General features: G+C 54.9%; 7 protein-coding genes across 7 annotated transcripts; 2 read left to right on the top strand and 5 right to left on the bottom strand.

Moving 5' to 3' along the window:
* Nucleotides 1-292: 292 nt before the first annotated feature.
* On the top strand, nt 293-1,296 carry G647_03482 (uncharacterized protein; the record flags this gene model as incomplete). The annotated part of the gene is made up of 3 exons (XM_008727827.1): nt 293-676; nt 767-1,013; nt 1,112-1,296. 3 exons carry the CDS (start codon nt 293-295, stop codon nt 1,294-1,296), a joined length of 816 nt encoding a protein of 271 aa, XP_008726049.1.
* A 1,091-nt stretch (nt 1,297-2,387) lies between these two features.
* Nucleotides 2,388-3,480, bottom strand: G647_03481 (uncharacterized protein; the record flags this gene model as incomplete). Its single annotated transcript, XM_008727826.1, has 2 exons — nt 2,388-2,483; nt 2,560-3,480. The coding sequence occupies 2 exons, from the start codon at nt 3,478-3,480 to the stop codon at nt 2,388-2,390; spliced, it is 1,017 nt and encodes a 338-aa protein (XP_008726048.1).
* Nucleotides 3,481-3,912: 432 nt separating this feature from the next.
* On the bottom strand, nt 3,913-5,123 carry G647_03480 (uncharacterized protein; the record flags this gene model as incomplete). The annotated part of the gene is made up of 2 exons (XM_008727825.1): nt 3,913-4,773; nt 4,830-5,123. 2 exons carry the CDS (start codon nt 5,121-5,123, stop codon nt 3,913-3,915), a joined length of 1,155 nt encoding a protein of 384 aa, XP_008726047.1.
* Nucleotides 5,124-5,677: 554 nt separating this feature from the next.
* Nucleotides 5,678-7,066, top strand: G647_03479 (uncharacterized protein; the record flags this gene model as incomplete). Its single annotated transcript, XM_008727824.1, has 1 exon — nt 5,678-7,066. The coding sequence occupies one exon, from the start codon at nt 5,678-5,680 to the stop codon at nt 7,064-7,066; it is 1,389 nt and encodes a 462-aa protein (XP_008726046.1).
* A 45-nt stretch (nt 7,067-7,111) lies between these two features.
* G647_03478 (uncharacterized protein) lies at nt 7,112-8,472 on the bottom strand (the record flags this gene model as incomplete). The annotated part of the gene is made up of 3 exons (XM_008727823.1): nt 7,112-8,231; nt 8,283-8,334; nt 8,391-8,472. 3 exons carry the CDS (start codon nt 8,470-8,472, stop codon nt 7,112-7,114), a joined length of 1,254 nt encoding a protein of 417 aa, XP_008726045.1.
* A 1,509-nt stretch (nt 8,473-9,981) lies between these two features.
* On the bottom strand, nt 9,982-10,395 carry G647_03477 (uncharacterized protein; the record flags this gene model as incomplete). The annotated part of the gene is made up of 1 exon (XM_008727822.1): nt 9,982-10,395. The coding sequence occupies one exon, from the start codon at nt 10,393-10,395 to the stop codon at nt 9,982-9,984; it is 414 nt and encodes a 137-aa protein (XP_008726044.1).
* A 357-nt stretch (nt 10,396-10,752) lies between these two features.
* On the bottom strand, nt 10,753-13,296 carry G647_03476 (uncharacterized protein; the record flags this gene model as incomplete). The annotated part of the gene is made up of 1 exon (XM_008727821.1): nt 10,753-13,296. One exon carries the CDS (start codon nt 13,294-13,296, stop codon nt 10,753-10,755), a length of 2,544 nt encoding a protein of 847 aa, XP_008726043.1.
* Between the last annotated feature and the right edge of the window lie 66 nt (nt 13,297-13,362).

Below are 13,362 nucleotides of genomic sequence, written 5' to 3'. Positions count from 1 at the left end.
TTAGTAAAAGCCCCCTGCCCCTGGTTACTTTACTGGAGGTGCCCGCCGAGATGAGGCCTCGCGCTTGTGACGTACATAGAAGAGCGGCTACTGTAGGTATGTCGGAGTAGGCAGGCATTTCCGAGCGTCAATGGCTACATACATAATTACTGTAGTACATATATATACTGGTGTAGCTGCCCTCTGATTCTTAGTCCACCTACTTGTATTTACTCTACTCTCCTCTCCTCTACCACAGACGCAATAATATTCCTTACACTTCCGTTCTTTTCGAGAATCGTCCCCTACGACCATGTCTGCGCCCCGTGTCCTGGTCCTGGGAGGTCACGGCAAAGTGTCGCTGTTTCTACAACCCCTCCTGCTGGCGAAGAAATGGCACGTCACGTCCGTGGTGCGCAACGCCGAGCACGAAGCCGAGATCCTGGCGCTGGGCAAGGACAAGCCCGGCACGATCGACGTCCTGGTCGACAGTCTGGACGACGTCCAGGAAGTGAGTCACGCGGCGAGAGTGCTCGACAAGGTCAAGCCGGATATCGTCGTCTGGAGTGCCGGTGCTGGAGGCAAAGGTGGGCCTTCGCGCACCAAGGCCGTCGACGAGGTCGCGGCCAAGGCGTACATTTCTGCGTCGTTGGCCATGCCGAGCGTGAAGAAGTTTCTTCTGGTGTCATATATCGCTGTGAGTGTTGAATCATACTACGTGTCCTTTACCCCATGCCCACACACGCCCACAACTCACAAGCAGAAGCTGTGTGCTGATCAAATGCAGTCCCGCAAAGGATACCCGCCCTGGTGGACCGACGAGGACAAGAAGGCGGCGGACAAGGTCAACAATGAGATCTTGCCGCACTATTACCAGGCCAAAGTCGAGGCAGATGAACATCTCGAGACGCTTACAAAGAAGCGGTTGGACGGTGGCGACAAGGACTTCCAAGCCATCACACTACGCCCTGGGAGCTTGACCGACGCTCCTGGAACAGGCAAGGTCAAACTGGGCAAGACGCCGTCCAGAGGAAGTCAGTCATTCGCCTCTCTCAGTCCCCAGTTCCTTGATTGCGTGGCCAAGTCCCCGCAGGCTTGGTCATCACGCGCGCCATGGCTGACAACTCGATAGGTATTCCTAGAGAAGACGTGGCTCGAGTCGCCGCTGCGCTTTTGGACCGGAATGACACGCGCGGATGGTTCGACTTGCTCGAAGGTGACGATCCTATCGAAGAGGCGGTGGAGAACCTTGTCAGGAACAACCATAATGGTCTTGAGGGGGAAGACATGGAGCGCATCTGGGCGAGGCCTACTTGAGGTATGGAGTTACTCTACACGTTTCCTACCAGAGTCGACCAAGTGCTTTCTCGGGCGAGGGACAGACATGGAGCCACGGCACCAATGACACTCCGTCTCCACGCGACTTTTGCTGTTCCGTGTGCGGCCTAGTGAGTAGAGCTACAGCTACAGCTGCAGCTGCAGGTCGTAATCAGCTTCATTCCAATCCATCGGCCGCAGTCCCGGCGTTGCAAGCATGCATCCTGCCAGTTCTCTCGGGGCCATCACAGCTGTATCGTCTCGATGTGTGATCGATCATCGCTCGTCGCTCAAAATCGAGATCTCCTTCCGATGGATGTAATTACCGATTTTCCCAACTGCCTACAGTAGTCAGCATTCAAGGTACAGCACAATACTGGATGCCATTCCTCGTGAGGCCGCCCGTGTGCACCTGATTTCTGCGCTGTGGTCGTGGGCTCGTCCACAAGACGAACAAGAAGGCTTGTTCCTGTACCCGCATGGTCATGTACTGTAGGCTCCCCTGTCACCAAGTCCTATGAGCCTACACGACGCCAGAGTACGCAAGGAAAGCTCTGCGAAATGCCATGCATGGTATGGAAGTCCTACCCAGCACAGGTCATGTCCCATGGCCAACTGCATGTACAATGCAGACAGAACTAGTTGACTTTTGTAGAGAATGGCTAGTCTAGTCAAGTCAAGTCAATGCCAGAGCCGTTGATGCCTGCCGCGTATTCCTAGACAGTGTCGTGCGTAGAGTTGCCTGTTGCACTTCTGCCTTGCACCGTGAATGTGTATATGTATGCATCGAACGGGACCTTTGTCGACAGAAAGACCAGCAGTCACTGATCACTGAGTAAACCGGGATTCCAGCCTTATTGCCCCCTTTTGCAGCAACAAGCGGGAGCACACGTTCAGCACGGGACGGACAGCGGTAGGGTCCCAACCAAGCATGGCTGGATAGCACTGCACTGTATCGCCCAATCTGCTTCACTACCTGGAGCAACGTCGTTACTTGGGCGTGTGCGAAACAGCATAACAGAGAAAATGTTATCAAATTTCTTCGGATTGCAAGAAACCACGGAGAGATTGCGCCCACCTCCAAGCCTCAATCAGTCGCCGTACTTCTTGAGTAGCCCCTTCAGTATTCGCTTCGCCCCGGATGCATAACCACCGCCAAAGATGGCGAAATGATTGAGATGATGATACTAGATGAGCGGTCAGCTTCAACAGAGTCGCAGCCCTGTCTGCAACGATCCACACAGTGACCATGGAGCAACTCACACTCTCATATAACGCTACTCGGTCCTCATATTCCGCTGCTGGCTCCGTTTTGGGCACAATGGCGTGGTACTCCTTCCAGAACGAGCTGCCAAAGCCGCCAAACATGTTCATGATGCCGAACTCGAATTCATGGTGCGCATAGCATGAGGACGGGTCAAAGACGACATCCTCACTCGACCCAGGCTCGTCAGGCGAGGTCTCGCCGCCTCGACCGACGAAGAAGCCCTTGGATTTATTACCCGACCATAGATCCCCGTGGACGATGGCTGGTTTGATGCCCTCTTTGCCGCCGAGGTGGCCGTCACCCAGCAGTCTGGGGACGATTTCGTTGACTGTGCGCTCGACAAGCGTGCGCAGCTCCGCGTCTCGACCGTTGGTCTTCTCGCCCCGCTCGAGGATGGCGAGGAGTCTCCTCTTGGCGAAGAACTCGGCCCAAGACGCCGCGAAGGTGTTGTCCTGAGGTGTGTCCCCACAGCAAGTCGTGACGGGGAAGCCAAACTGAGGCGCATCGAAGCCCTCGGGTATGGGTGCCGGGGTGGAGTGTAGCTTGGCTAGCTTCTCAGCGAGGGACATGCCGCTTCCCTTGCGAGCGCCAGCCTTTGTCCTCGATGATCCGCCACCGAGGTCCAAGAACTCCGTGGCCAGGAAGTATCCACCACCGTTGTTCTCGAGGCTTCCCCAGGCGAAGGACTGTGGACAGAGGCTTGGGACCGCCCCGTGGATAGCGTTCAGGGAAGCATGTTCGCCTTGAAACATCACCTTCGCGCCCGACGACTGCGACTGTTTGACGAATATCGACGTGGTGGGCGTGGTGATGCGGAATGTCGATGCAAAGCCTGAGCCTCCGTGGGTGGAGATTTTGGCCGAGGACGCATTCAGGTTGAGGGCACGCAGGATTGCTGGGTCAATGGTTGGGGACATCGTGGGTAGCAGTGCTTACAACAGCGAGCTACAAAGCAAGAAGAGGTCACCCCATCCCGACGGACCATGATAGATGATACGTAGCAAGACTCAAATGAATCTTAGATGAACCGCGCGAATGACGTCGATCGAGAAACCGCAAACTCGGGATATTGTTCACCGACGAGGCCATGGCGCCTAGACTTCAAGAGTCGAGATTTCTGCGTAACCTCCAGTACCGTGGAATGCGATGTCTACTTTTAGGCGTTGTGTCTTGTATCGGACAGAGGCTCGCGGCTCTTCTGTCGCCAATACCATGTCTACCGAGTACCACCGTCCTAACCACAAAACCCCGTGTCACGCTGGACAGTATGTCACCCATCAACAACGCCGGCGCTATGCATTATGGACTACAGCGCATCTTCCCCCTAATGCCAAACCCAACCTCAAGTCTTACCTCCGCCCTGTGCCTGTGCTTGCACCTTTCGGCTTCACCTTTCCTTCAGCGTCACTATTGACACCACTTGCTGTTCCGCTGTCGGTGCCACCACCAGCACCGCGTTTCTTCTGCCGTAACGTCTGCCCTTGACCTTTAAAATGCGGTTTCACTTCATCTCCACCCACAGGCTCGCCATTTTCATCTCGCTTCCGAAGAGGCTTCAACTCGTACCCGAAGAAGAGCATTCCCGGCGGTAGACGCAGAGGTTGCGGCCCGTTCGTTTTCCTCGCAGGTGGCGGTATAGTGTTCGTGGACGTGCCGGCTAAAGGCGTTGATGGATTTGGCGTTGGTGCTTTTGAGCTCTTTTTGGAGCTAAGCTTGTGACCCTCGGTGAGAAAATGTGAAGAGACGGCGCGGGCACCTGCTTCTGCCGAGTTCGACGACGGGGCTATGCTTGCGTAGTTGATCGATTGCGCCATCGTGCCTTGGAAATGCACCGGTCCACCGCGCGGTCTTCCAACGCCACTTCTCGGTGTACTTGTCCCGCTCGTTCGTTCTGGAGGTACGTACCCGACCGGAGTTGCGAATTCGACTTCTAGATCTGTCTCCATCGTTACGATAGAGTGTGATTCTGTGTCTGGCTTGATATCGAGCACGGCAATATCGTAGGTCTGATCATTGTATTCGAAGGAAAAGATGTCGCCCTTGGTCAGGCAGGAGAAGTTGCGAAATGCATTTTCGAGGACCGCACGGGGATCGGAGATGTCAAGAAATGCCGGAGACTGCGGCTGCAACTTGATGAGCTTTCCTGGCGGCAGGTCGGTGGACTTGATCTGAAGAAGATCCCCCGGTTCAAGTTCAAGGGTCCTCATCAACTGTTTCCTGATTGTCAGCTCATTGACTCCGTGCTCAACGGAGATGCCGTGCATACCCATTGTGGTAGATATATCCTGCCTTCCTCCGCTATGAACTCAAGAACACCAGCATGTGTACTCTTCCCAGCAGCCCCGTTTATCAGCTCGAACACCATGGGATATGTAATGTGCAGTCTCGTCAACTTATCCAGGGCTGAGGGAGGCATGAAGACTTTTCCGCCAAAGTTGACATGATTCCTGTCAGGACCGGTCATCATGACCACGGGATAGCAGCGATAGTACTCATCGAAGCGGCCCATCGACCGCCCAATGGTAGGGGCACCTCGAAGGAAAGATGGGTAGTTCATCATGTCGCCTTGATAGTAAGCCTGCGGCGATTAGAAACAGAGTACTGCGCCACACGGGCCTGACTCACCATAGTGAAGGCGACCCGATGGTCTGATCGTAGAACGTTGTCAAAGGGTTTGAGGACCGGAGAGGTTTATGTCTCGGGATCTGGTATGTATGATGCGGGGTGGTGGTTGTTGCCTCAGAGGCGGAGGTGCTTTAGATCAGGATTAGCCGCAGATGAGAAAGGCGACGGTATCACAGAAGAGCGGAGGCGCGGAAGGTTGGCGTGAGTAGGCAGGTGTGAAGAAGAGCAGAGCGAAGAGAGTTGCTCTCAGTGACAGGGACGACGCGAGATGTACCGCAGGCGTCGAAGCAGGCAGCATGAAGCTGTGACGCAACCTTGGGTTTGGAGAAAGTTATGGACAACTTATTACTACAACACTTACTGAGCTCACCGGTTCCAACAGAGGTGGCAAACACATCAAGCATTCATGACGTTCGCCGTGTCGCAGTGATGAACCTCTAGCTTCCTTCGCTTCCTCAGAAGCAATTCACATCTCCCGCGACCGCACCGATGGCCTACAACGCGCCGCGCAACAAACGGGCCGCCGAGGACTATGTCCGCACCCACGACCCAGATGACTACAGCCAACCCTCGAAGAAACCGCGCTTTGACGTGCGTAATCCCTCCGCCCTCGCGCCCGACGCGCTAGAAGACGACGCCGTGCTGCAAGCCGACGTGATCGGCGCTCGCGGTCAACAGGTCAAGCGCGGCGCCGTGAATATTGACGGCTACGATTCTGACTCGGATAATGACAATTTTAATGCGCGGGCCGATAGGAAAGCCAAGGCGAAGGAGAAAGCAGAGAAGGAGAAGTCCAGAGAGGAAGAGGAGAATGATATGTTCGCGGATCTCGATGACGACTTTAAGGATGGAGACGACTCGGAAGGTGACGCCGGACGAAGGGACGGAAAGAAGAGAGCCGTACGTTTCATCGACGCCGATGAGATAGAGGGCCAGATCCAGAGCTCGAAGAGCGGTGGTCACGTTTCGGCAGACTTTTCTTTGAACGGGCGAGGAAAGGGCAAAGGCAGAGAGCAGGACAATGACGTTGAAAGCAGTAGCGAGAGTGAGGTGGACGATGAGATCCGAGCAGATACTGGCGATCTAGACCCTGAACTAGGCGCTGGAAGCAAAAAGGACCACGCCCCAAAACTCGATGCTTTCAACATGCGGGCAGAGCAGGAGGAAGGCCGATTTGACGACCAAGGAAACTATATCCGCAAAGCAGTAGATCCCGATACCATCTATGACATATGGCTGGAGGGTACGTCCAAAAAGGATATGAAGAAGGCAAAAGAGGCCGCTGAGAAGCGCGAGGAGGAGCGAAGAAAGCGTGATTTCGCAGACGAATTGAAGTCCACGGGAGACGTGCTGGCCGAACTGATTCCTCTGCTGAACCGTGGCGAGACGGTCATAGAAGCTTTGGCTCGACTTGGAAAAGGCAAGGAGAAGAAAGCCAAGTGGCTGAACAAGAACAAGCACAAGAAGCAGAATGGAGCTTCCGAAGACCAGCCTCTGCTCGAGGACGATGCTGCGGAACAGCTTCGAAAGCAGAAAATCGAGACTATCACCGGTGCAGCTGATTTCCTTCTCACCAAAGGCCAAGCCGAAGTCTACGACGACGAACGAGAAATGCTTATTCGACAATACCGGAGAGAAACTGGGAACGACTGGATTGATCCTCCACAGCCCAATGACGATGATGCTCATGATGGTGATGCTATGGTACAAATGTGGGAGTATCGGTGGACCGACGCCCGCGATGGCGGCGCAATCAACGGTCCGTATGACGGCCATACTATGAGACAATGGAACGATGCTGGCTATTTCGGCGAGGGTGTTGAGTTCCGCAGGAAAGACAGCGGTGGTGGCTGGACCAGAGTGGCCGAGTTCGCCTGAGGGTGATGATGATGATGTCGTCTGATATTCCGAATAATCGACTTCCTAAGCATGGAATATTTCCGTATCCATTCGACCGTCTTCGCCTTCCTGGGCAGCCACCAGCGTATGTTGGAATGTCATGACGCGCCAATTGAGCTCTCGACGCCAGAAGAGACCATAGCCGAGCCTGTTCTTACCAGGTTCGGCAGAGAGTCCACCACTGCCATACATTCGTCGGGCAAAAACACACGCCCGGAATCTGGAATGGATCATAGCCATTGCACAGCAAACACAGGGTTCATGGGTGAGGTAGATATCGAGCCCACTGCAGAGATAACCTTCACCTCGAGGGCCAGTCCGTTTCTCCGGTAAGGCATCAATGCTGCAATTTTCGAGCACAATATTACCCAGTCCGGCGCTGAGGTCACGCAGAGGTTCGTCTTCCTCCTCATAGTGATTTTCGATGAGCGTGAGAGACTGGCCAGATGGAGTCTCGGTGCAGGTATCTTTGAACTTCAGGTGTCCTCCGGCGTTGATGCGTCGACGTAGTTCTTTGTTTGCAACCATGGCAATGACACGCATGACGGCATGCCACTCAGGTTTGCCTTCTCCTTGGTCGGCCGTTAGAGATTGCGGAAGCTCTCCATCAGCAGACCACCAACGAGCATCGCCTGCAACGGCTACGACGGCCCCAGTTTCTGGATCAACCACAACGGCACCGACACCTCTCCCGTGGCCATGTTCTTTAGATTGCCCAGCAGCCGTCAATGCAAGCTCCATGTACCTGTCGGTGGCAGGGACCTCCAACAAAGCACGAGTGCGACGGAGCTGGTGAAGAGGCGGGCAATCCTGAATGACCTGTGCGGCAGGATTGTAGATTGCTGGCCAATAGCGTTCGCTCCAGAGGGCGGCCTGTTCAGCACTCAACGGTGCGTGGCGAGGAACCACGGCGTCGAAGCAGCGAGGGAGACCTTCAACATCGATATGCGGCTCAAAAATGGCTTTGATGTCCTCCCACGGTACCACGGTGTTCGGAACCAGCACAAACGTGGTTTGAAGTCCCCTCGCATCGTAATCACGCCTCCATGTCAAGTCCTCGGGCAGATGCGACAGGGTGCATACGCGACGGAAATGGCCGAAGGATGGATGCTTGCCCCCAGAGGGAATGATGGGTTTGACGATGCTAATACTTTGCGTCAGTCCTGCTTCGGCTCTCACACTTTGGATACCGTACCTGAGGGCTTTGCTCGTCAACTTGGCAGGGATCTCGACGACGAAAGCTCGAACTGGGGAGACGAGGTCAGCGTTAGCACGAGGCAGATTGCAAGGCCTTTTGTCGTACCGAAGACTTCTTCCGAACGTGTCTCATGAACCGTCTTCAGAGGCTCGAGGAAGCATGCTGAGACTTTCTCAATCTCAGCCATGGTTTCGGGCGAGTGAGAGTCGAATGCATCGTAGAATTCAGAAAGCCGTCCTCCAGAGAAGGCGAAGAAGAGAAAATGAAGTGGAAACTCCAACGCAGTTGCCTTTGTTTGAAGAGTGATTCAGGCTATTGAAAGTAGTTGCACCTGCCCTAGGACAAACTGGCCGTCTAAGAAGAAGTGAGGAATTGAGTGAAGTGCGACCGCCTCGTGACTTGCCGCTCGCTGTTGAAATGGCCTCTTTGTAAGAAAGACATCAACCGCCGAAATGTGTCCGAGAAAGAAAAGAATCGTATACGAAAGGTAAAGAGGGAGACGATGAGATCACGGCTCTGGCATTGTTATTGCTCAAGTTCGAGTCAACGATAACTGTGAAAAGGCAGTGAGAGTAAATTGAAGTGACTGAACCGCGTAAAGTGCGCCGGATTAAGAATTTCCCGGCAATCCTACTCAAGTGAGCCTCGTCTGAGAGTTGATTCATTCCATACATTAGCACTTTAGTCGTGCACATTAAATCAGCCACATAAGCGATGTCTTCCAATCGAGAGAGAACTCGTCCGTAACTGCGTATCAAACTCGAGGCCGAAACTGATGCTGCTTGTGGCCCTCTAATATGGGCATGAACAGCTCGTGATTCACCTTGGCGTTCACCCAGGAGACATGCTGTTGCAACCTGCGACCACAGCATCTATAGAGTTCGTGTTATCGTAGGAGGTCCGGTCCCATCGACCTTAATACGACGATCGCAAGTCCTCAATATAGCGGCATCGACCATCCTGTAAAAGGTTGGCAAGTAGCTAGACCACATCATTCGGTTGCTTGCAGCCTTCTCAAAATCTGCTTCGGACAGGCTGAGAACTTGTGGACGCAAAGAGCTGGGCGTCTGTTCGCGCCGCCAAAAATCGACGGTGAAGGTCACGTAGACAGACAGGTGTAGAGTTCTTCTGACATTCGTATAATCGGGCCGCGTGTCAATTCAGTGAGCAGCATTCGGTCATCAATGCTGCCTTGTCTGTGCCGGCCACCTGTGACCCTGTTTCTGCTTCGTATAGAGGTAGATCCGCCCGTCATCTGAGCATTCGATGTGATGCCATGACTGCACTGTTTTCCGTCGTCAGCGGCGTCGTACTCTTGTCCTGGCTGCCGATCCTATGCCCTTCGAAAAGCATCACCATCAAAGTAATATCTCGTTTCGTTCTCGATGAAGATGACGAAAGATGGACGAGTACAGCCCGGGCTTGTTCAGCAGATGGACGAGGACAGCCCTCGTCCGTTCGGCAAACTCAGAGAAAGCCCGACACTGAGAATAGGGCGCGACCACAGTGCCACGTTCGACAGCCTGCTAAGAGGCGGGTACTCCGCGTCGTGAACGTAGAAACCCAGGTATCGTTCCAAGGAAACACTGGTTGAAGTCCAACAGCACCAACCCTTCCCGGCCGATACCCCTCCGATGTCGCGCTCTTGACCTCCTCCGCGTCGTAACGGGCTTCAGTGCACTGCAAGGCCGTGGCATCAAGTCTCCAATCTCAAAGTCAAGACCAGCAGACTTACAATCGCGGCGACGGTCAAAGCCGTGACGGCAACCACGACGTTCCCGCTCGTGACGAATCTCTTCATGGCCAGTCCATCGTCGCCCAGCTCCGTGAAGAACTGCCTGTTCCCCTGCTGTCTCCGATAGGCACTAACTAGGAGCAAGCTGAAGGCGTACGCCGCGAACAGGGCGCCGATGGAGTAGAACTCCGAGGTGAAGATCTTGAGGACGACGAGGGAGAAGGACAGCTGCGAGAGCGCCGTGCGGACGTAGGCGCCTTCGAACGTGCGTTGGGCGGCGCGGATCTCGACGAGCTCGTCGTCGGTCAGGTCGACGGAGCGCGCTCGGTGCATGCGCAGCCGGAATCGGTCTTCCGGGTGACGAGAGCTGAACATCGTGTGAGGGCAGTTTCGGTGTCGGTGTCGGTGTCGCTGTCACGCGGCCGGCTCGATCATGGTGCCGTCATGCGGTGGGACGAGGTCATCTTATCCTGCGGAGCGTAGCGTAGCAGTTATATACAGGTACCTGATAATCTGCATACTGTATGTCATGGAGGAGGAGACGAGCTCGTCCTCGTTGTTCCTGGTCGCGTTACAGTAGAAATCACGTCATTTGAAGTTTCCTACGTCCACCACATTTCCGTTCTACACAGTACGGAGTATATCCTACAATGTGACGGCGAACTACCTATGGTGTAAGTCCATGTATTCTTGCGACGTCGTTGGTTTGAGGAGGGTCCTGTATTGACCTCCTCATTCTGATCCCGCAGAGTCGAGATCAATCAATGCGTCGCTCAAAATGCGCAAGATGTGGCAGAACTCCATCACGTTATATCGCGTCCCGTTTTCCTCCAACAAATACACATAATCGAGCAGGATCCGTCGTGCGAAAGCGTACCCGCCGTGTTGCACGACTCCGGAAAATGAGATGGGTCCGCCAGCGCGGATGAAGTCTCTCGCCGGGCATATCGCTGAAGACAAGAGCACATCGGTTTCTGGTCTGTTGGTGGTGTAGCTGTTGAAACCCTCCTCCGCCACGAGGTTCCAGTCCACATTGTCCAGGAGCTCAAACGGCTCGGCGTGCTTGTCCTCGAGAGCACGAGGACGTGTGTCGGGGTCGTCTTGGGGCATCACAAAGACGTACAGGCCGAGCACCAGTGCCGCATGGACGAGAGCGATTTCCGCTTCGTACGACGTACCGTCTATGGGTCGACGTTTGGACATGATCAAAAAGGTCTGTGCCGCGTGGACACACGCTCGCCGTGCGGCGCTGGTCTGAGACCACGTTGCGATAGCGTCGAGCGCCCCTTTCGCGCTTTCTGCCCCTTCCCTGCCAGAGGCCAGTTCAAAGAGACCCAGATCTGCGGTCATGGAGATGTTCAAGTGGTGCCAGAAGGCCTCGCAGTTCGGATTGATGAATCCCATCGTTGGGCCATATGTCCTCCACACTTTCCGCAACAGGGGGACGATAGAAGCCGCGTGCTCATCGTGGGCGAAGACGTCAGCTGGAATCAAAAGGCCTGAGGCGTTTGACGTCAAGGATGTGTGTCGATGTTTCGCCTCGGCGATCCGTACCCAAATTGTGGAAAACAGACCGAAGAATCCCAAGGTGTTGGCATCGGGCGGTGGAGGAAGAACAGCGGTTTCCAGTTGAGGTGTCATCCAGGGCATGACTGTCGCAGCGCCGGCATTGACCAGCTGGATCCATCGCTTCGCTGTCGGGGTTTGAAACAGCTCGTTCTTGCAGGGAAAGTAGAAGTGTAGAGCCTCGGTCTGTATGATCGGGTTGTGGTCGTCCAAAGCGGAGAAGAAGGAATCCGACATGATCAAGCATACGATCAATCTCTTGACTGACTCGATTTTCGTCCACGCTTTCCACTTGGCCGTGTCGCCAGCCAGGTTACTGAAAATGGTTGACGAGAGCTCTTGGCCTTCTTGAGGGAAGAACAGTCCGTGCCGTTGAGCGACCGTGATGGCCTCGCTGTAGAGAAGGCGAGAGTGCTCTGCTAGAGCTTGCTTGGGACTGATGCAGGCGACGGTAAGTAGCAGAGACGCAGCCGCCAGCGCAGTCAACAGTTCCCCCATTTGACCGCCGTGCCGTGAACTCAAGACCAGGTCTCGCCTGCACCGTTCGATAGCATCAACCAACTGAGCGCTCACAAATCTTTTCGCTCGCACAGAGTCCAGGAGCGTCAGTCCCATAAGGCACATGGGAAAGAGAAGACTGCTCGACGTCTGTTTGGCCGAGAAGGTTGGCTCGTGGATGAAAGGCATCAGGTGGTGAAATCTCCGGAAATAGATGTCCAGGCTGATATCCAAGATCTGTGTCGACGGAAATTTGGCAGATCCGCAGCTGTCGACACTCGCATTCTCTGCCGCACTACTATGGTTGCTGATTGCGGCGTCGCCATTCGACTTTCGCCTTGAACGAGGCTGCGAATGAAGAGGCGCACAATCTTCTACCAGCCTTAGCCTCCTAGCTTCGTCCAAGCCCCATCGTGATTCTCCTTTCCGAGAGGGAGTCCGTGAGGACAGGCTTTCTTCGTCCACTGCTTCCATCGGCTGTGAGAATATGTTGTCTTCCGGGTAAGAAGAGACATCACGCCAGAGAGTCTGGATCAAACGTCGCGGCGTCTGCTTCTTCATCGGCCACAAGCTCGCAATCTTTGCATACCTTTCGTCAGATATATCGTCTGTGGGCGGCGACCGGACGAGTACTCGAGAGTATGAAGGTGAAAGACCCAGCGTCGAGCCACCCGGAATGCTCCCGAATCCAAACTGGGGCAGGTCATCCCAGATATTCAGGCCCAACGACAAGTCGGGAGGCTCTAACCAGCTCTGGACTGCGTCGAACGGGTCGGCGACTCTACGGTCAACAGGACCGCCGGAGTCAGGTGGATATGGGACCGCTTGCAATGCCGGGCCGTTTGATCGAGCCTGCGTAGCTGCCCCTCCCTGGTGTTGAGCGCCCTCGCCGGGGAGTGGTGTCTGCATCAAGCTTGCCGGCGGCACATCGTAGGGCGATGATGGTGCGTCTAGAGCTTTCGTCCCCGCTGTCGCTCCTTCGCCCAGGCCAGACGCCACAGGCCGCAAGGTGCTTTGCTGTCCGTCGTCAGAATGATGGTTGCGAACATGTCGCATTAAGACGTCACTCCGTCCGTATTCGCGACCACAATAACTACATTTGAACGGCTTCTCCCCGGTATGAGCCCGCTGGTGGCGGTGGAGATGCTCCGCCTTGACGAATTTCCTCTCACAGAACAGACACTTCCTGTCGCGCGACCCCTTCGAGGGCATCTTGAAGTGTCCCTCGTCGCCGCCTCATGGGATCAGGGAGGCTGCTCCGCTTTGGTCCGAATGTGT

This window comes from Cladophialophora carrionii, assembly GCF_000365165.1.
Source record: "Cladophialophora carrionii CBS 160.54 unplaced genomic scaffold supercont1.3, whole genome shotgun sequence".
NCBI classification, from domain to species: domain Eukaryota; kingdom Fungi; phylum Ascomycota; class Eurotiomycetes; order Chaetothyriales; family Herpotrichiellaceae; genus Cladophialophora; species Cladophialophora carrionii.
This window is presented reverse-complemented; position numbering and strand designations above follow the sequence as displayed.